The sequence below is a fragment of the Sminthopsis crassicaudata genome, chromosome 4, assembly GCF_048593235.1.
Source record: "Sminthopsis crassicaudata isolate SCR6 chromosome 4, ASM4859323v1, whole genome shotgun sequence".
Taxonomy (NCBI): Eukaryota; Metazoa; Chordata; class Mammalia; order Dasyuromorphia; family Dasyuridae; genus Sminthopsis; species Sminthopsis crassicaudata.
Window position 1 is genome coordinate 57,827,694 of NC_133620.1, and position 21,376 is coordinate 57,849,069.

At 36.0% G+C, this 21,376-nt stretch overlaps 2 protein-coding genes across 6 annotated transcripts in view; one reads left to right on the plus strand and one right to left on the minus strand.

The window, feature by feature from the left end:
• Nucleotides 1–3,742: 3,742 nt before the first annotated feature.
• On the minus strand, nucleotides 3,743–6,028 carry METTL18 (methyltransferase 18, RPL3 N3(tau)-histidine). Its single transcript, XM_074308320.1, has 2 exons — nucleotides 5,931–6,028; nucleotides 3,743–5,222 (listed from the first exon to the last, which is right to left on the minus strand). Exon 2 carries the CDS (start codon nucleotides 4,969–4,971, stop codon nucleotides 3,853–3,855), a length of 1,119 nt encoding a protein of 372 aa, XP_074164421.1. The 5' UTR covers nucleotides 4,972–5,222; nucleotides 5,931–6,028; the 3' UTR covers nucleotides 3,743–3,852.
• Nucleotides 6,029–6,113: 85 nt separating this feature from the next.
• Nucleotides 6,114–21,376, plus strand: part of FIRRM (FIGNL1 interacting regulator of recombination and mitosis) — a 64,275-nt gene continuing 49,012 nt past the window's right edge. Inside the window, exons 1-6 of one of the 5 annotated variants that reach the window (XM_074308318.1) lie at nucleotides 6,114–6,302; nucleotides 7,785–7,825; nucleotides 13,061–13,149; nucleotides 17,742–17,846; nucleotides 18,667–18,807; nucleotides 20,225–20,387. In XM_074308318.1, the coding sequence (XP_074164419.1) occupies nucleotides 6,193–6,302; nucleotides 7,785–7,825; nucleotides 13,061–13,149; nucleotides 17,742–17,846; nucleotides 18,667–18,807; nucleotides 20,225–20,387 (649 nt within the window). In that variant the 5' untranslated portion in view covers nucleotides 6,114–6,192. Of the gene's footprint in view, nucleotides 6,303–7,784; nucleotides 7,826–9,195; nucleotides 9,268–13,060; nucleotides 13,150–17,741; nucleotides 17,847–18,666; nucleotides 18,808–20,224; nucleotides 20,388–21,376 lie in introns of those variants that run through there. The other 4 variants (XM_074308313.1, XM_074308314.1, XM_074308316.1 and 1 more) reach the window with 4 other exon arrangements.

The window sequence follows — 21,376 nt, forward strand, 5'->3', positions numbered from 1 at the left end:
GAAGTGAGTGCAAGGGATAATGTTGTAAAAAATTATCCATGCATATGTACTGTCAAAAAAAAGTTATAATTATAAAATAAAAAAATTAAATTAAAATTAAAAAAAGAAATTATAATTAAGTTAAGAATGTATTAACAGTTATACCTTAGTCCTATATTCAGATACCACCTTTTTATTCTCCAGTTCTATCTTTCTCTTCTCCAACCCTTGCCTTTTTCATAATGGTGATGATAATGCCACCTACAAAATAAATGGTTTGTTTTGTTTTGTTTTTTTTCTCTAGACTTTAGACTAGCAATGATTCCTAGATTCCTTCTGACAGTATTTGTTTCAAGTACACCCAATAGGATATCACCAGAAGTATTAATTTGATCTGATAAGTTTTTGGAAGTTCTCTTTCAACTCCTGGATGGTTGTACCAGGAAGATAGCAAGTCTTTCTACTGTTATCATAAGGCCAATAAGTAGATGCCTCAGAAGCTCTCAGGAAGAAGTCTAATGACTATTATTTGTTTCTTCTCCTGAATGCTTTTGCACTTGCTAACACCTTTGAATACACACTATCACTCCCTTGACAAGTAGCTACTTCTCCAGAGGGTACAGCTCCCTCCTTTTCAGGAAGAATCTGTTGCTTACTACCAAATGTTCAATGATTCATCTTTGTCCCTTTTTTACTCATTCTCCCCAAACTCTGACACAGGTCAGAATCCATCACTGTCTCAAATGCTATTTTTTCCCATTTGTTTTCATGTTGGAGTTTCTGTTCTCTTTCCCTAGTAGGAGATTATTGTCATAAAAAGGGTAAAGGACCTATATGTACAAAAATATTTATAGCAGCTCTTTTTGTGATGGCAAGGAATTCTAAATAGAGGAGATACCTATCAACTGGGGAATGATTAAACAAATTGTGGTATTTGAATGTAATGAAATACTATAGTAGTGTATGAAATGAGGAACCTATATCAAATTGTTTACTATTTTAGGGGTGTGAGAGGTGTAGGAGAAAGGGATAAAATTTGTAACTCAACATTTTTTAAAATGCTGCATTGTCTTTACATGTACTTGGAAAAAAACAAAATACTTTGGGTTTTTTTTAAGATCATTGTCTAATATCTCTTTTATATTCATGTACATTTCACATCCCTTCCACAGAACAGAAGGCAGGGACTGTCACATTTTTATAAATCAAGAACCACTGAGAATATATTATTGTAATTTACTGAGGTAAGTGCTGTGGGAGATATAAAAAAACAGTGATGTTTTATGGCTTAATTGAAGTTACCTTTATGAGTTCTAGGGTAGCAACCATAGCAAAAGTGTATAAACACTACACCTAAACTGTGATCTTTTATGTCAGCACAATAAAAATTTTCCCTCTCCTCAACTTCTGATCCAGCCATGAAATAAAAGATATGGATTATGAATTGAACAAACATAAATTTTTTCTTGAGAGAAATGGGAAATTATAATATAAGATTCCTGCAAATGTCTCAATATGATTCCTTCTCCTCCAAAGCTTATGAATCAACAGTTTTTTGTGATAAATTTTAGGCAAGAAACTAACTCCATAGGGGCTTAGATCATGTTTTCTTCATTGTTGCTTGATAATGGCAGGGAGTGCTGATGTGAAAAATTAATTAACTGAATGATTAACTTTTATCCTGTTTCTCCTCGAAAGTGTTTTGCTTCTGTCTATCCAATCTACCCTCCTTTTCTCATCCCCTTTCCTTCCTACTTTCTTGTAGAGTAAGACAAATTTCTATACCCAATTGAGTGTATGTTATTTTCTTCTTTAATTAGGATGAGAATAAACTTCATTATATTTAGTCTCTCTTCCGGTGGATCCTTTACAAGAATTAGTATTTTTACTTAAAAATCTTTATGTTTCCATCACATAAAGGAATACAAACTCCTCAGCTTGATATAAAGGACTCTACAATTTGGCCCACACCTTTTCTCATCCCCCCTAGTCTCTCCTCCAATTATTTCCCTTAACTTTCTATCTGTTCTATATTTGCTCTGTGCTTTGCATTTACTTTGTGTCCTGATTTGTCCTTCATTTTATACCACAAAGTTTTAGAGTTGTGCTTGATTTGGATTTAAGTGAGGTTAAAACATCTCTCCATCAACCTCACTCTCTTCTCCAGTTATTGAAATGCAGTGGCAGGGGAAAAATCAGGACTGGCCATGGCCCAGATGGCCAAGCTCTAAGTTATATTTTCACTTGCCCCTTCTACTGGGAGTCTTCATATGTGCTGAGGGTAAACATCCCAGTGACAGGTTTGAGGCTTGTCAGTTAGCCTCTACCTGGTTTAGTTCTGTTCAAATATGGTTTTCCCCTGGCATGGCTGCTGTGTATGCTACAGCTTCTTGGAGCCATAGGTGAGAGTTGGGTTTTTTGTTTTTGTATATGTAGAGAGGAAACCTAGTATAATGAACAAAGAACAGACTTTGTAATACAGAACACCTTGTTTCAAGTCCCATCTCTGAGACCTACTGGCTAAGTGACCTAGGAAAGTAACAACTTCTAAGTGCGCCCAGTGAAGGCCTGAATTCAAATCCTTCCTCAGATACTTTCACGACCCTGGAAAAGTTATCTAACCTGTTTACCCGGTTCCTCAACTATATAAAGGGGCTAATGATAGCACTTATCCCTCTAAGTTGTGGTGAGAATCAAAGGAGTTATTTGTAAAGTATTTAATACATAATAGGCTCCCTAGAGAAGTTTATTACTTTTTCTCTTCCCTGTAAGCTGAAATTGTTTCATTTTTTGTCCGTTTCCTTTGCACCAGAACATACTTAATATTTGTTGATCAACACTTTTAGAAATCCTAAATTCCATCAGATTATTCAAAAGTTGCCTAACTTCTTATTCCACCCCCCCTTTCCTCCACAAGATTTAGCATTGATTCAATTAATAATCATTGCAAATGATAAAACTTATTTTAAAAATTCCTAGAATTTGATTACTTTCTATGTAAGGTTTCTCCAAAATCTGGGGGAAGGTGTGAACTTTTAACTTCAGAAATATAAATGCTCCAAACTTACCAAAAACATGATTTGGAAGTTTAAAAAATTTCCTTTATGCCAAATATAGTTTTCTGAATGCATTTTAATAAGATAAAGCACCTGGTCATAACACATTGCCTGACAGTTTTTGAATGACAGTTCTCATGAGGTCACAACAAAACTATTTTGCATGCATGAAAATCTTTTAGTTGAGGTGATCTTAAGGTTAAGATTACAAATGTAATGTCATTTAGCAGTGTCTCAGTGACGGTCTATAAAGTTTGAAAGTTTACTAAAATCACTATAAAGTATCTATAAAGTTTGAAAACTGACTAAACAGATTGGTATTTAAAAATAAGTTATTAACATTTTAAAAGTTTTTTCTAAGGTTGAAGCATTTATTAAAATTTAAAACTGCACTAAGACTTTTGGGATATGCTGTGCTTCAGCTTTCTGCTGATGCTAATTATCTTAATCACAAAATAAATTAAATAGCTGATTAGATGCTACCTTTGAATTAAGGTCTAAAAGACTGGGAAGAAAGCTTGCAAACTTCAGATAACAATAAATATTTTGGAGGATAATTTCAATTAGCATCAAATAAGAATGGAAAATAGGGGATTTAGGCCCCACATTACCAATCAATAAAGGATATGTGGGTGTAGTACTTTCTCATTGTACCTATGTTAGGGTAGATGACTTCTTATTTTGTAGAAAAAGAAAAACAAGAAAGGTAATATTGGAAGAATTTTATAAAGAAACTAATGAAACAGAAAATTGATTCTTGGAGCCACAATCTTTTAACAGTTTAATACATTAAAAAAGAAGGTACTGGGTTTGAACTTCAATGGGTATGCTTAAAAGTTATTTTAATTAAGATTCTCTTTAGTCCTTCATCAATTATTTTGAGTGTCCTAGTTTCAAATACATTCTTTTCTTCTATAAATTTCTGAAAGAGATGGATACCACCTCCAACACCAAAATAATGTGCTTTACTTGCCAAAAATACCTGTCCACTTTCATCCAACAAACTGGCTAAAGTTTGATGGAAAGCACTGTAATAGCTTGGATTATAAATAGTCTCAGAGGTAAGAATGATGTCATACTTTGCAAAAGCTTTTTTGCTGTTTAGTACAAATTTGGAAAACTCATACCATTCCCCAGAAAAGAATCGACATTTGCTTAACAATTGTTGTGTTGGATTTGAGTTCCTCCGCTTTTTCACATCTGGCTCACTTACTTCATCTTCACATTCAGAAGTGGAGTTTATTATTACATTTGGAATGGTTACTTCATCAATTACAGTGCTATTATAATCTTGAAAGTGAGTTTCTTTAGCTTTTCCCTTGAGGGCAATTATACCCAGAAGCCCTGCTCCACAGCCAAGGTCCAACACTCTTTTCCCAGCAAATTGTATTTCTTCATCAGCTAGATAAGCTAGAAGGTCAAAGGTACATTCCCAGATTTTCAAACCTCCTTCATAGATACCAGTGATGAGATCAGAGTGAGAAGAAAGGCTTTTGGATACTATGTCTTCTCCACAAGTATCTTTCAAAAAGGACATTTTCACAACTGACAAATTTACATGTTGGAGATATGGTATAACTTCTAATACTTTATTTTCTACCATTTTCTTGAAATCTTTAGGAATATCATGTTCTTTGGCCACTTTTAAACAAGGCTGCTTTTCTTTTGGTCCCAAATTCTTTGTGATTTCATCTGACTTAGCCAGTGAGTTGTCACAAGGTGGAAATGCCTTAACTTCTGATGATTTGCATCCCCACAGAGGTTTCTCAAATGAATCACCTTCTTTTGAGGACTGTTTTCCATCTTTCAGCTTTTCTTTTTGACTGTCTAAGACTGATGTTTTTCCTGAAGATTCTGAGTTTAAGGCCCCATTTTCAAAGGCTGGTAATTCATCTTCTAGATGTTTATCTATAGTAAAATTAAACTGGAATGCCATTTTCTATTAAATGGACAGAATTCTAGTATGCAAAATGTTTTGTAACCATAGGAATTGGTGGTGAAAGTCACTATTAATTTTTGGAAATCTCAACATGCATCCAATGAATCTGTTAAAAGAAATTCTTCCTGAAAAATGTCTTTAGTGACTTGCTGAGATGAAAAAAATCTTTCTATCTGTACTGGTAGCCACAAGTGCAATGTTCTAGAGTTCACCGTTGCCTTGCATATTTTTATCATCTCTCAATTTTGCTATAGGAAAAAAAAGAAACAAAATTAAATTTATCAAGAGGAATGTCACAATTTGCTGACCCATGCTATAAACACCTATACACAAAAGACATAGAAGGCCACTTTCTTGCCTATTACTCCTAAGGACCTTACCAAAGGAAAAGGTTATGAAAAGCAGAAATAGATTAAGATAGCTATCTTGGTTCTCCTAAATAAAAAAATTCTTAAATTGTGGAATTAAAAACAATTGTTAAGGCAAGTTGGTCTCGCCTCTTTTGGTACCCCCAGCGCTTAGCACGGCTCATGCTGTAGTAGACACGTAATGTTGTTCGAATTGAACCATCCTGCGAAGTGGGAGCCATCGTTATCCCCATTTTGCAGACAGGGGAACTGAGGCAGGAGTGACGTTATCTTGCTCAAGGTCACATGGTTGCTAAGCATCTGAGGTTACGTATGGACTCGGGTTTTCCCGATCCCGGGCCCAGCGGTTCAATTCCTGCACCGATCAATTATTTACAGCCAGTCCGGGGCGCCCCTTCCATCTGTCATGAGGCCAAGTCCAGGGTTTTGGGGGTCCCCGTTGGGGTTTCATCTCGAACAGACCCAAATCTCTCCTGCCCGGGGAGCTCAAACCCTAAGGCCGCGGACCTTCCCCGTGGCCCGCCACGAAGTCGAGGGATTTCGAGGAGGGAGGTCGGAACCGACGCGCTCTCCGCAGACCCTCCTCACCTGATCTGGCCGGCGTCCGAGATCCCGATTCTGAACTTGCACTCCTCCGTCTGGGAAAGCGCCCCGTCTCCCATTTCCGGGAACTCCCGCGTGCGGCGCATGCGCAGTAACCCCGTTCCGCTCCGCTCCAATCCGAGGACGGCGTCCCAGGCGATCTCGGGGGATTTCGCAGAGCCTGACGGAAAGCCGGAGGATTACTTCCGGCGCTAGGAAAGGGCGGGACGGATTTGAAGCGGCGAATTTTTGCTTCTACTCAGAGACGATGTCCCAGGACCGCGCGGAGCCGGCGGGCACCTTGGTACTGGAAGAATTGGCGAGCTGGTCCGAGGACCTATGCCGTCAGGAGTTACCTTCTGTCCTGCCCCGGCTTCTCATATCCTTAACTGTCCTCTGGGTCGGAGGGACGCGGGGGCGGTGGGGGAGGGTCCCAGTCCCTCCCCGGTCATTGGCATGGTGCGCATGCGCGGTACTTAAGCAAAATAAAGTAGGGGTGTTGAGAAGATTCTAACTTCTTGTTGTATGGTCCGATGTTGACGCCGGAGCCCAGTGCCAGGTTGTCCTCTTGTAGCGTCCGGGAGGAGCGGTCTCTGCGCTCCGCTCTCCACGGTCTTAAATTTATGATCCAGAGTGCATAAGAATTCAGTGAAAATTACTAACATATGCTACTTTGTAATTTACCACAACCTTGTAAAATATTGCAACTATTTAACTCCGTGGCTGAAAGAGTAGAATTTGAGAGGTTACATAGTTGGCCTGAGGTCATACTGCTTCCCAGTGTTGGAGCTGGAACTTGAACTGACGTCATTTGAAACCTAGTCCAGATTCTTGATTTTTGGGTCGGGGAAAGCTCTGTAATTTAGCCCTTAAATATCAATATGAAAATCTCATAGACTAGTAGAGATAGGAAAGACTTGAGGTATAACTCTTTCCAAGCTCCTTATTTTGCAGGTGAGGAAAGAGAAACCCAGAGAGGTCTTCTTATACCAGAGGTTCTTAATTTGTGTGTGATCCAGGAATTTTTTAAAAAAGATTATATGTTGGTTTTGTCATCTTATGCATCTTGTTTTTATGCCCTTAAAAGCATAAGGCTTCATCAGACTATTAAAGGGTTTATCCATAAATCCGAAGAGGTTAAGACCTGTTCCTTAAAAGAATTTTTTTTCTATAATCTGTTCATTCAGGGAAGACTATATAGTGTAACTTTTATTTGGGGCTCACCATTAATGTTTGTAGATATTCTAAAAGAGATGAAATGTTATAATGTGGTATTTGATCTGAATTATGTTGTACAAAACCATCTAGACATTTTCTCAAGCCTTTAATTTAGTGTTAAAGGAACTGAGTTTGGATCCTGGACTTTGTCACTACTTTTGTTACTTTGGTCAATTTATCACTTCCTGCTTTTGTGACTTTGGTCAATTTTAATCTCTCTAAGCCTCAGTTTGCTCATCTGTTAAATGAAGAGGTTGAGTTAAATAATCTCCAAAGTTTTTTCCAATTCTAAATATTTTTCTGATTTACATATTAGGAATTTATTTTAAATCTTAAGAAAGGTAATAAAAAAAATTTGTACACTAGCCAATGATATATGTAAAATAACCAATGACTTCAAGCTGAATTGGTTTGATTGTGTCCAGGCTGGGTTTATAAACAGGATTCTTGTTGATACTTATACTAAGAAAATTTCCAGTTTCCAATTCAATAAATATGTTTTTATTCATATATATATATAAAAGACACTGCATTTCAAGAAAGGTTTTTAATGAAATGATTATAATATTTCCAGATTGTTGGAAAGCCCATTTTTGAAGTGGTGGATATTTCAAATTTTTGTGGTATTCCTTAATTAGCTAACTCTATGTATCAGTGTTGTGATAACTGGCAGGATCACATACGTAAGTAAGAATATCTTGATTTTGTGGTTCTTAATTTTGATGTCAGTGATGTCTAGATTCCACATCTCAATGAAATTGCCTTTTTTCTATTGTGCAACCCTTTTTAGCCTGAGAAATTTGCATGATCTTGATTTATAGGTATATAAAATAGGTATGCTGATAATAATTATAATTTCAGGACCCCTCCATATGGAGTTGCAACCCACATTTAAGGAACTGGTATCTAGGCAACTCTTTAATGCTACATGTTACAGACAAAATGCTGCCTTTCATTAGTAGAAAGGATTTCTTCATTTAGGGAGTTCTTATACCAAAGAAGTCAGAGATACAAGCCCTATCCCTGTTGCAGTTGGATAGATCTTGCCATCCCATTCAAATCAAACCTTACCAAAAATCTTATTTATCTACAGTGTCATACATTTGGTCATTCCATTTTTGCTTAAAGGTCTCTCTAGTGAAGGAGAATACATTACCTTCTGAGTGAAATAGTCTGTTTCACTCTTGGACAGCTCTTAATTGTTAGTGTTTTATTTTATCAAGTATAAGTCTACTTCTGTAAGTAATTCCCATTTTTTTAGTTTGGTTATCAGGCAGAATAAGACTAATTTCTTTTCTACATGACAGTTCTTCAGATTTTGAAAATATCATGGAGTATAAAGTAAAATCCACAATAAAGCTGTGAAGACAGTTTTATCAAAATAAGAATAATAGTTATCATTTGTACAGTGAACTAAGGTTTACAAAGCTCTTTACCTTATATTCCAGGAGAGCAAACTTGACTGGGGTGGGGGGGGAAGATAAAAAAATTTTCACTGGAAAACTACTTTAGCAGAATTAACACCTAAAACTATTGTTGCTGTAAATTAAGTGTTTCACACCCCTAGGTTATTACCTTTTCAAAGAAGGTAGGAAAGTGTTTTCTCTTTTGGAGGAACAGGAGCTCAAGTTTGGTTATTATAATTTCACAAAATAGTGATTTGGTTTTTTTGTTGTTGCCCTTTCTATTTATGATTTTGTAGTCATTGTGCAAATAATTTTCCTGATACTGCTTGTTTCTTTTTGTATCAGTTCATGTAGTCTTCCTCATGAAATTTTTTTTATTTTATATTCATTGTTTTTTATACATTTCTTATATTCCATTATATTAAAATACCACAAATTTGCTTAACCATTCCCCAGTCAGTGATCACTGATTTTGTTTCCAGTTTTTTGCTTTTACAAATAGTGCTGATAAATATCTCAGGGTATAATTGACTTTTTTATCACTTAGTTCCTTAGGGTATACCTAGCTGTTGGATCTCTGAGTAAAGGTTATAAACATTTTAGTAACTGAATAATTTTACTTTACTTTACAGAATTTCACTGCTCTCCCTAGTGTTTCCACACATAATTCATCCAACATTGAATATTGTCATCTTTTGTTATTTTTGCCAATTTTCTAGGTATGTAAAATAACCTCAAAATCATTTTGATTTTCATTTCTTAAGTAATTAAGTCATATGGACTAATTTTTCATATGGTTATTAAGAGTGAATTATTTTGACAACTGTTTATATCTTCTGATCACTCTTCACTAGTGAATGACTTTTGGCCTAATTTTTTTATTTGCTTCCCTCTATAATATACTATTGATTGTGCAAAGATGTTTATAGCAGCCCTTTTTCTAGTGGCAAGAAACTGGAAATTGGGTGGATGCCCATCAGTTGGGGAATGGTTGAAAAAGTTATGGTATATGAATATAGTGAAATATTATTGTTCAATAAGAAATGATGAGCAGGTAATTTCAGAAAAACATGGAATGGCTTGCAAAAACTGATGCTGAATGAAGTGAACAGAACCAAGAAAACATTGTATATAGCTAAAACTAGATTATGTGATTATCAACTGTGATGGACTTGGCTCTTTTCAACAATGAGGTGATTCAAGGCAATTCCAATAGACTTGTGATGGAAAGAGCCATCTGAACAATAAGGATCAGAGTATAATATTTTCACTTTTCCCCCACATTTTTTTTTTTTGTTGTTTGCTCATTTTTTCTCATTTTTTTTCCTTTTGATCTGATTTTTCTTTTGTGTCATGACGAGTATGGAAATATGGTTAGAAAAATTGCACATGTTTAATCTATATTAGATTGCTATCTATGGGAAGGGATGGAAGAGAGGGAGAAAAATCTGAAACATAAGGTTTTACAAAGATGAATGTTGAAAATTATCTTTGCATGTATTCCCCCCCTCAGGGGGGTTAAGTGACTTGCCCTGGGTCACACAGATAAGAAGTGTTAAGTGTCTGAGACCACATTTGAACTCGGGTCCTCCTGAATTCAAGGCTGGCGCTCTATCCACTGCGCCCCCTAGCTGCCCCTGCATGTATTTTTTTTAAAAAGCTATTCTTTATAAAGTTCTTTCCCTTAGATTGATTTTGTTCGTGAAAATTATTTTCAGTTTTATTAAATTGAAAATATCTGTTTTATTTTTTCTGATTACCTGTATTCTGTATTACCTGACTAAGAATTCTACCTCTGACCACTATCGCCATAGCTGTACCCTGATCTTTTCTTCTAATTTTTTTATGATATGACATTTAGTATTCAGATTATATAACCATTTAAGCATATTATAATTATGTGGCATATAAAATATTGAACTAAATCTAATTGAAATTGAAGCATTAATAGGGATAATTGATAAAGTCTGGAAAGAGGGAGGGAATAGGATAAAGGATGCTAGATGGAAAGCTCTAAGAGGGATAGCATGTGGGTCTATATTCATTAGCTCACAACCTTTTCATTATCCAATCCTTAATAAACTAGTTTTTGTCTTTTTTTTCCCTTAAATTCTTTTCTGAAGTATAAACAACGATCCTGGGTTTATAAATCAGTGACCTTAAGATGTCTTAATTCTCCTTGATATCAGTATATTTTCTTTCCAATTCTTTGCTAACATGAAAAACTGTGATAGAGGCAACTAAGTGATGCAGTGCATAGAGCATTGGCCCTGGGATCAGGAGACTTGAATTCAAATGTGACTTCAGACACTTACTACTTCTTTGCTGTGTGACCCTAGGCAAGTCTTTTAACCCCAATTGCCTCAGGAAAAAAAAAAATCAAACAAACAAAAACAAAAACAAAAAACTCTCCAGTGCTTGGACTCAACCTGACTTTCTAGCCTCTCTGGCTTTTACTCCCCTTCTTGGCCTCTGTAATTCAGCCAAATTGAACTTGTTTCTATTCCCTACTCACTACATTTCCTGTCTGCCTCAGCACTCTTGGACCTCCATGCCTGGAACACACTTCCTTCTCACTTCAGCCTTATAGAGTCTTTCTTCCTTTAAGATGTAGATGAAAGTCCATTTTCTTTTTTTTTTTTTTTTATTAATTTTTATAATTATAACATTTTCTTTGACAGTACATATGCATTTTTAACAACATTATCCCTTGTACTCCCTTCTGTTCCGAATTTTTCCCCTCCTTCCCTCCACCCTCTCCCCTAGATGGTAGGCATTCCCATACATACTAAATATCTTATAGTATATCCTAGGTACAATATATATGTGCAGAACCGAATTGTTGTTGTTGCAAAGGAAGGATTGTATTCAGAAGGTAAAAATAATCTGGGAAGAGAAACAAAACAAAACAAACAAACAAACAAAATGCTCACAGTTTACACTCATTTCCCAGTGTTCCTTTTCTGGATGTAGCTAATTCTGTCCATCATTGATCAATTGGAATTGGATTAGCTCTTCTCTATGTTGAAGATATCCACTTCCATCAGAATACAAAATTCCATTTTCTTTAAGAAGCTTTTCTTGATCCTCCAAATGCTAATGTTCTCTCTCCCAAATTACCTTGAATTCCATTGCTTTGTATATATTTTTATTTTTTTTATTTTGTATTTATACTTTATTTATTTGTTGCCCTCATTATAATGTCAGCTTCCTCCACTTTAGGGATAATTTCATTCTTTGTTCTTGTACCTAGCACCATGCTTGATTGACAGATAGTAGGTGCTTTAATAACTACTTGTTGATTGATTGAAGTCTATCTTCAGTAGTGGAATTGCTGAGTTAAACTAAACAGTTTAGTCTCTCTACTTGCATAATTCCATTTGACAGGTGAAGGAAACATTTTCTCTAGAGCACATAATTTTTTAGCTTCAGTTATTTGAATGAGTAAATGGCTATTCCTGACATTTAAAAACTGAAAATATTTTTAGATAACACTTAAAAATGGATGTCCATCTTCTGGGGAATGATAAAATAAATTGTGATGCATAAGTGTAATGTAGGGATATTACTGTGCCATAAGAAATGATCAATACAGAGAATCACAGGGAAGGTTTGATTTTGCTTGGTTTCTACTCTGACATTATCTCCCTAATACTCACACACACACATACATACCTCTCCAATGAGCTCATCACTGGGAAGTTTATCATCATGAAGATTTCTTTAGTTTTCCTACTCATATCCATTTGTACCTTCATTTGCTTTTGTTTCTCTTGAGTGAATGACTGGAAGGCTAGAGTAAAGACTGTCCATTTCCTCCCTTTATAGAAGACTCAATTCCCAGCCAACTCTTCATTTCATGACAGTTTCTCTGATTTATTTTCACTCTGTCATCATCATTCCCTGTCTGCTCCCCTCATTTAATTTCCTGTTGTCTATTGTCTTTCCTTTTAGATTGTAAGCTCCTTAAGGATAGGGACTATCTCTTTGTTAGAGCTTAGCACAGAACCTGCCATATTGTGGGCTCTAATATATGTTTATAATGTACTTATAATGGAAAACGAAGAAGAACAATATACATAATGACTACAACAATGTAAATGGAAAGAATAACAAACAATTGAAACTGAGTGCTGTGAAATTATGATGACCAACTTTGACTGCAAAGAAAGATGAGGAAGCACTTCCCCTTCTGCTTTATTTAAATGTGGGACCATGACTATTGAACACTGCTTATAATGTCAGAATTTTTTGATATATTGTTTAGGTTTTTTGGATTTTTTTTTTATTCCTTTCTCATAAGAAGTGGCTCTTGGGAAAGTATTGGAAGGGAGTTGATATCTTGTGTAATGCAAGTGATATAAAAACATATCAAGAACAGTGATTTTGGAAAAAAAAATATATAACCTATGCTTGAATTTTTCTTTAATATATAAATATACTGTAGTTTTGCCATAATTTTACTGACTGATTAATCTTTTCATAAAAATATGAAAATCTTTCACTTTATAGGAGTTCTCAAGATTCTTACAGAAATGTTTCTACCTCATATCAACTATTTATCATTGGAACAATCATTTTTTTCACAAGTATTACCAAAGGTACGACATTTTGGATAGTATTATATATTTATAAATCAAGTTTTAAAAAAAGGAACTCCTTAATCCAAGAATATATTTGTATTTAGAACATCAAGTATTAGAGAGACAGTCTTGGAGGCAGGAAGATCTGAGTTCATATTCTATGACTTATTAATTATGTGACCTGGGCAAATCACTTAACCCTAATGGGTTTAAAAAAAATTGTTAGCTGCTCAGTGACAAAATTACTTTATCAGTCCAGGTGACTTTTATTTGGACAAATTTTGATACCTCTTGTTTAAAATAACCAAGTGAAAATTCAGAATTCAGGACTGATAACATAATTAAAATCATTAGTTTTGTTCATCTCATATTGTTGTGACAATTGTGAAATTCCATTGCATGGGGAGAAAATAAACCAAAATCTTTAAAATAAACCCTTATGAACAAAAGAAAAGAAGAAAGAAAGAAAACTCTGAAATTAGGAAAACATAACCAGTTGGTTGATTTAAGTTTTCAGAAATTATCTTTGCTCTGAAAAATGTGGTAGTAAATTTGTAGCTAAAAAACTTATATGTGATTATTTGTAACATAGCTGTAAGATTCAAAGTAGACTCTTGTAGCGAGCTGTCGTCTCTAGAAGCTGCTGGATCGCTCTCTGGGAAGAGATCTGCTGTGTCTACTCAAATCTTTCAGACAGATTCTTCTTCCTGTAGTGAACCGTTGTCTCCAGGCAGTTGCTGTTAACTCTTGTCCTTAGAAGTGACTTCCCTTCCTGCAGAGAGCCCCGTCAGGCCTGATGTAATGCAGAGAGTCTTCTTCTTTCTCTGAGAGTCCTCTCTTTTATTCTCCCAGAGAATGGGCGTGGGATAATGCAAGGGCTTCTGGGAAGAACCACTTCAGCCAATGGGCTTGCTCCTTCTATCAAGTCAACCTGAGTTCTCACCTTGTAATTGTCCAGAAAACCTGAGTTCTCACTTAGTAATCCTAACATCTCCCCCTTTCTTTTGATTTAGGACATAGGACAGTCATGACCTTGAAACATAAATCCATCAATATGGGAAGTATTACAGATAATTACATAAATGACCTTGAAACATAAATCCATCAATATGGGAAGTATTACAGATAATTACATAAATTACATAAGCATATAGTAACATAGTAACGTAACACATGCTAGAAGTATATAACATAATCATAAATTGAAAATTTATAAATGTCCATAAGTCCATTGTCCATTAGTCTCATCTTGTGTGAGGAAGTCCAATGATTCCTGCTGATTTTAAAGTTCTTTAACAGTCTTTTTATTATCCATGCTCTTTCGGTGTAAGATGTTTCTTAGATCTTCTCCTTTATTTTGAAGTCTTTCTCTTTTTCTGTCTCTCTCTGATGGACAAGCCGAATATGACTCGTTGGCACCCATCTGATTCCTTCTCCTGCTGAAGAAATACAAGCAAACCCTCTCTCCCAGGCAGTTAACCTATCTAATTTCCTTCTATTTACCACTTTCTAAATCTCTTCTCATCATCTGACAATTACATTGGAGTTGTTTGCACTGGGCACAGCCCTGTTGGTTTAAAAGGCCTGTATTCTCCCCAAGTGTAATCCATTTTTGCAATCTGATTGCCTTTTGACTGACTTATCAGGTAATCCCTTTCTGCCATGTGATTGCTTCTCTGCTGATTGATTAAATCAGAGTCCTGGCCTTCTAAAGGTTCTTTGGGTGTAACATCAGCTGCCATCATGCCCCAAGTTTTTTTTGCCAGGGGCCCTGGACCTGGGCCCCTCATCCCATTTCCCTGAATTATTCTACACTCTGATGCCCAATGGAGTCCTCTGTTGCATTTTGGACATGGGGTTTTAGGTCTTCTTTCACCCTGTCTTCTCACTGTATCTCCATATCTACACTGAGCTCTTAGATGCCCAATTTTTCCACATTGAAAACATCGCCGAGTTTCTCTAGAAGGCCCTTGCCATGAGGGACCCTGTCTTTCCACATTCATCATTGTCCGGGTGTAAAAAGCATTTGTTCCCACTGTAGCACAGCGTCTTATGATCTCCTCTAAAGGAGCATCTTTGTCTAATCCCCATATAATTCTTTTGCAAATCTCGTTGGCATTTTCCTTAGCCAGATGTCTGGTCATTATTTCTGTAGCTGAATTTTCTCCAATAGTTCTTTTGACAGCAGTTTGCAAACGTCCCACAAAATCTGCAAAAGGTTCATTGGGACCTTGCTGTATTTTAGTGAAAGCCTCTCCACGATCTTTCTGTCCAGGAAGGACACCCCAAGCTTTTATTGCAGCCTTAGCAATTTGCTCATATATTGTCATGGTATAATTAATCTGTTCCGAATTCTCTCCATACTGACCTTCACCAGCTAAGTGCTCAAAAGTGAATTGTGTGTTAACTCCTATTTCCAAATTGCATCTGACTTGAATTTTACATAATTCATGAAATTCCGCAAGCCATAATAAATTTTCTCCAGGTTCCAGACATGTCCTTGCTATGGATTTCCAATCATTCGGGGTTAGGACTTCATAAGACAAACCATCTAGTAACATTTTGACATAAGCTGATGTAGCCCCATAAAGGGTACAACCTTTTTTCAAATCCTTAATTGTATTCAAATCTAAAGGTGCATATCTTCTCCTTTTTTTACCTACAGAGTCAGTATTTTCAATCACAGGATATGCATGTATAAAATCACTTATATCCTGTCCTTCTCTCTTAGCTTTAACCAATGCTTTTTCTAATCTTGTCATAGGCTTAGGCTTCTTCACAGGCAATTCTGTTTGTGTTTCTGCCTCTTCCCCTCTTTCTTCCTCCATCTCTGAAGGTGGGGTTGATGTGGGCCTGTCAATAATCTGTTCTCTAGGCAGGGTTGAAGCTTCTTCAAGAGAATCATACCATAATTCCTCATTTAAATCCTCTTGCTCTAGGGAAAGATCTTGATCTTTCCTTTTTTCCTCACACTTCCTCCTCTGTTCATTTTTAGAACTTTTCCTTCTCCTACAACTTGCTTGATAGTTTAAGGCTAATTGAACTATGTTGTAGATATAAAATACTTCTGCAGAAATTGAACGAGGCCCATTTTTTGCTTGAAATTCTTTCATTTCATATCCCACTAGCTTCCATTTATCTACATCTATCTTTTCTTCCTCTAAGAACCAAGGGGATGTGCGTCTTAATGCAGCCAAGAGTTTAGCAATCTGTACCCAGGTTACAAGTAAACTCTGCTCCTCAATTATGTTGATTATACTCTCTATAGTACCACTCCTGAATGGGGGTGGAGCTGAGGTTGCTTCTGGGGTTGGGGATGAGTCGGCTGAGGTCCAGGGATTGAATATAGCTAACATCTGCCCCATTTCAGCTATAAGAGATTCCTGGTTTAGCCCTTAACAAGTTAAGTTCCTTATTTATCTATTAGCACGCTCACTTAATCTTTAACAAAGTTTCCTCGTTACTCACGGTTCTGGGTCAGAGAGACTGAGATCTAGATCAGAAGCTTTTCCACTGGAATCAAGACTGTGTCTGTCCCTGTTCGGGCGCCAATTTGCAAAGGTCTGGTCTAGCTCCTCTTGTCCGGATAAGCAAAAGTCCTTGCCCCACGTGTGGACGCCAAATGTAGCGAGCTGTCGTCTCTAGAAGCTGCCGGATCGCTCTCTGGGAAGAGATCTGCTGTGTCTTCTCAAATCTCTTAGACAGATTCTTCTTCCTGTAGCGAACCGTTGTCTCCAGGCAGTTGCTGTTAACTCTTGTCCAAAGAAGTGACTTCCCTTCCTTCAGAGAGCCCCGTCAGGCCTGATGTAATGCAGAGAGTCTTCTTCTTTCTCTGAGAGTCCTCTCTTTTATTCTCCCAGAGAATGGGCGTGGGATAATGCAAGGGCTTCTGGGAAGAACCACTTCAGCCAATGGGCTTGCTCCTTCTATCAAGTCAACCTGAGTTCTCACCTTGTAATTGTCCAGAAAACCTGAGTTCTCACTTAGTAATCCTAACAGACTCTTTCATACCACCATGAATTATAAATTTTTTAAGTTAAATTGATTTTGTTCTATAGTCAGATCCCATTGGTTCCTCTAGAGAAATCATTGTGCTAATGTGAGGCCATGATCTTAAGCCTACTCATAATATCCCATGAGAAATTATTGCATGGCCCAATCTGAGCATCTAGTGCTAACCAGTTGTTTTCAGTGAGAGCAAGAGACAGAGAATGTGTGTTTATAAAATAGGTAATTGAATATTTAATAAATTGTATAAATAGCTTCACACATACTTACCCACCATTACTAGGAGAAAATAAACATCTTTGAATGCATATCTTCATTATGGTAACCAGTGGGAAAAGCTGCATTTTTAATTTGTTCACCATAAAAATTGGATTTTAGAAATTGGTTTTATGGCTTATATAGAAAATTTATGTTTTGGTAGGGCAATTTCAGATTCTGTTTATATTAGCTAGGAGTTGTAAAAGCATGTAATGTTTCCCAAAATTTTATCTTAGAAGTCATAATTAAGTAAATGGACAAAATCAAAGTTTTGTGTTCTTTTAAAACTTAGTTATTGTCTAGAGATTTGTTGTTATTCAGTATAAATTCCTTTGCCTTCACAGACTGTAAAATTATTTGATGATATGATGTATGATCTATCTAGCCAGGCAAGAGAATTATCAAGCCAAAATTTTGAACTCCAAGCTACACTAAGGAATATTTTACAAGTAAGTAAAATCCTTTTAGTTAAAGGGAGAAGAGTTTAAAAGAATATATCGGTAAGTCAACAAGTCAATAAGCACTTAGTTAGCATTTACTCTATGCCAGACATTGTGGTGACCACCAGCAAATACAAATATAAGCCAAAAGAAAAAAAGACAGTACCTGACTTCAGAGAGCTCACATCCTAATAAAGGAAGACAGCATATAAAAGAGAATTGAAAATCAAGGCAAGTAAAGAGCAGAGATACTTGAGTGGAGTATGGAATAGGAATCTTGAGAGGAAGTATCAGAACTGAAAATAGTGTACATAGGGCTAGTCGGGTCCTTTTCTCAAAATGGAGATTTGAAGGAAGAACTCACAGAGGATCTTGTGGAATAAGAAGACTACAGAGAAAGCTTTTAGATAAAAATGCTTTTCAGGACTGTTACTGTTCTGATACAAAGTTTGAAATTTGGTTTCTAGACATTGTAAATAATTGATACAGAAATACTTGACATCAAGAATTCATAGTTGTATTTTTATATTATCCTTTCTCTTTCTGTATCTATATCCTGGAGTTTCCCTCATATTTTCTTAATTTGTATACTTTCCACTCGCTACTCTTTTCCCCCCAGTTTAACAATTTAACTTTTTCTTCACATCTCTAGGCCCTATCATAGCCTCTTAAAAATAGGAGAGATTTAACAATGTTTATTGAATTGGACTTAATTTGTCCTACCTTATCTGGACAAAAGAATGATATGGTATAATGTAGCAAGACTAATTTGAAATCCACATGAATATATTTAGAGCATTTATTATTTGTTCTTTTTCCTTATTTCTAGTCAATGGTGCAACTCTTAGGAGCTCTTAAAGGATGTGTACAACATGTTTGTACTCTTCAGGAATCCATATTTTTAGAGAATATACACAGCCTTCCCTCTTCAGCCCTTCATGTGATCAAGAGCACGTTTGTACATTGCAAGGTGAGTAACAATTAGAATTCTGAATTTGGTAGAGGAGGATTTTACAGATAAAAGTGACTATTGAAATCAATTGGTCCAACACCTCTATTTTACAAATGAAAGATCCTGGAGGTTAGGGACTTACATAATGTCATAGAATTACTAGATCTGCTGAACCTGATCACCTGGAAAATAAAGATTTGCCATTTTATCACACCTGGGCTGAATTAAACAACAGAGCCCAGGTGATACCTTTATGCCCTTTTGTTTCACAATAAGTTATTGTTATGGGGTGGGGGGGGGACATGGGGGAAAGTTGTGTTTGTGTTGATTTAAAAAGTTATTTCATTAAAAATCTTGTTATGAAAAAATGATAGGAATTTATGTTTATAGATATATTTGGTTAGTAGAAGAAAATGGATTAAGAATATTTATTTCTAAAGCAAAAAGGGTTCTAAGCCTGGGGTCCATGGCCTTGGGTGGTAAAAAATTGTATCTTTTATTCAACATACTCTATTGGTTTCCTTTGTAATCTTGTGTATTGGCAGAGGAGGCTTTTTTTGGAGGGGAGGTAATATTTAAAAACATTCTTAGAAGGGCCTATAGGTTTCATTCGACTACCAAATGAAGCCATGATACTAAAAAACAGTTGAGAACTCCTGCTCAAAAGGAAATAGTTGGTCCTTTCTTGGCATATGCCTATATTCCAGATAGTTTCAGTTGTCCTAGACCTAATAGAAACCCTAGAGGAATAGGACACAAGAAAAATCTACCAGCCTGACAGTTTTCATTCTAATTTTCTGCATGTCATAGATACCAATACATGATTTCACTATTTGTTATCCCTTTCACTTTCTATGTAAGCAGCCTATCTCCCTTTCTGTTGATATATTCCACTTTAGTTTATGCTCACATATAGATTTTCATTGCTTTTTGGATCGGATTCAAATTTGGTTATTCTGAAATCAGGATATTCTACAATTTACAGCCATTTATCCTCACTGGGGGAAAGCTGGTGTTAAAAAACTGGACTTTTATGCTCACAGACAGCTTGAGTTCTTTGAAAGCACTGCAAAATAAATACCTTTAATTAATTAATTATTATAATTAATCTGTGAAACATAACATATATCATTGGAAAAATCATTCTAATAATAATAAAAACAACAACAATATGACTGCTTTTAATTTCTGGCAGCATGGTAGAGAGAGTCTAGAAGTGATGCCATTTCTTTTACCAGTGCCAGTCAGCCCCTTCTCTATAAGTTATTGACCAAAAGCAACTTCTCAGGTTCATCTGTCAGTGTGTATATGTCTTGATCGGAATCTAGGGCTTTAGCCTCTAAAGCCAGCCCTTTATTTACTGCACTATTACTCTGGCTGGCAAGATGAAGTTGGAGCTTTCTCTCATTGTTTTTCTCTTGTTTACTTGTAATAGAATAGTGACTCTGTGTACTCTGGACGATTGCACCTGGTTTCAGATCTTCTTCAGGCCCTTTTCAAGGAGGCTTATTCCCTTCAGAAGCACTTAATGGAAGTACTTGATATGGTCTGTATGAATGCTTCAGTAGGAGAAGAAGATATTTCAGATATGGTATCAGGTGTGTAGACAAAATGTGTCCATTTGTGTTAACAGTATAAAGTTACATTTTATATGATACCCATGCTCACCACTCTAATAAAAGTGATTTATTTTTTTTAGATACTCAATGTAAGTATGGAATAAGTTAAATAACATTGGATAACATTTTAAATTCTTGGCAATGTTATAATCTATATACTTCTTTTCATTCAAGTGCTGTGTACAGAGTGCTGCAAAGTTTAGATAAGACACAGTCTGTCCCTGCTCCCATAGTAAAGGAATAGGACATTTTTATAGATGATTCTAATGCAAATAATATGATAATTATGTTAAGATGCCACAAAAAATGCTACTTGAGGTCTGGAGAAGGAAGGGAATTGCTGACTGCAGAGGCTGGGAAGGATTAGTCAGGATATAACTCACAGAGGAGATGGCATTTGCATCTGAGTTGAACTTTAAAGAATTGGTAAGAATTTAACAGGACAAGAGGAAATTTTGGATGTAAAAACAATATGGACAAAATGAATATTAGTTGTAGATAACTTTCAAGATGTTTTGCACTGAGGAGAGAGATGAGGTAGTGGCAGAATGGGTCAGTTAACCAAAAGAATGAGAGAGCCAATAAAGAAGAAATTAAAATGTTTGAGAGAGGGGATGTGGAGGGAAAAAAAGGCAACAAGCATTCATTAAGTGCTTACTATGTACCAAGCTAAGCACTGGGATGCAAATATAAGCCAAAATGAAAGTTCCAATTCTCAAAGTGTAGAGAGCCAGTATTGAATAAGTCCATGAACAGCAGGAGTCTGGTCCAGGGATTACTTGAGACCTATTCTCTGTTAGGGTGAACTATTCAAACTATATCGGCTCACCATCTTTATAATAGTTGTAAAGACATACTTGGTAAATTCAGGATAATCTTGATGGAGAATGCATGCGACAAGAACAAGGCATTTTACAATTCTATGTTGGCAAATACCTTGGTATTGAAATGCCCTGGAAGAAATGTGA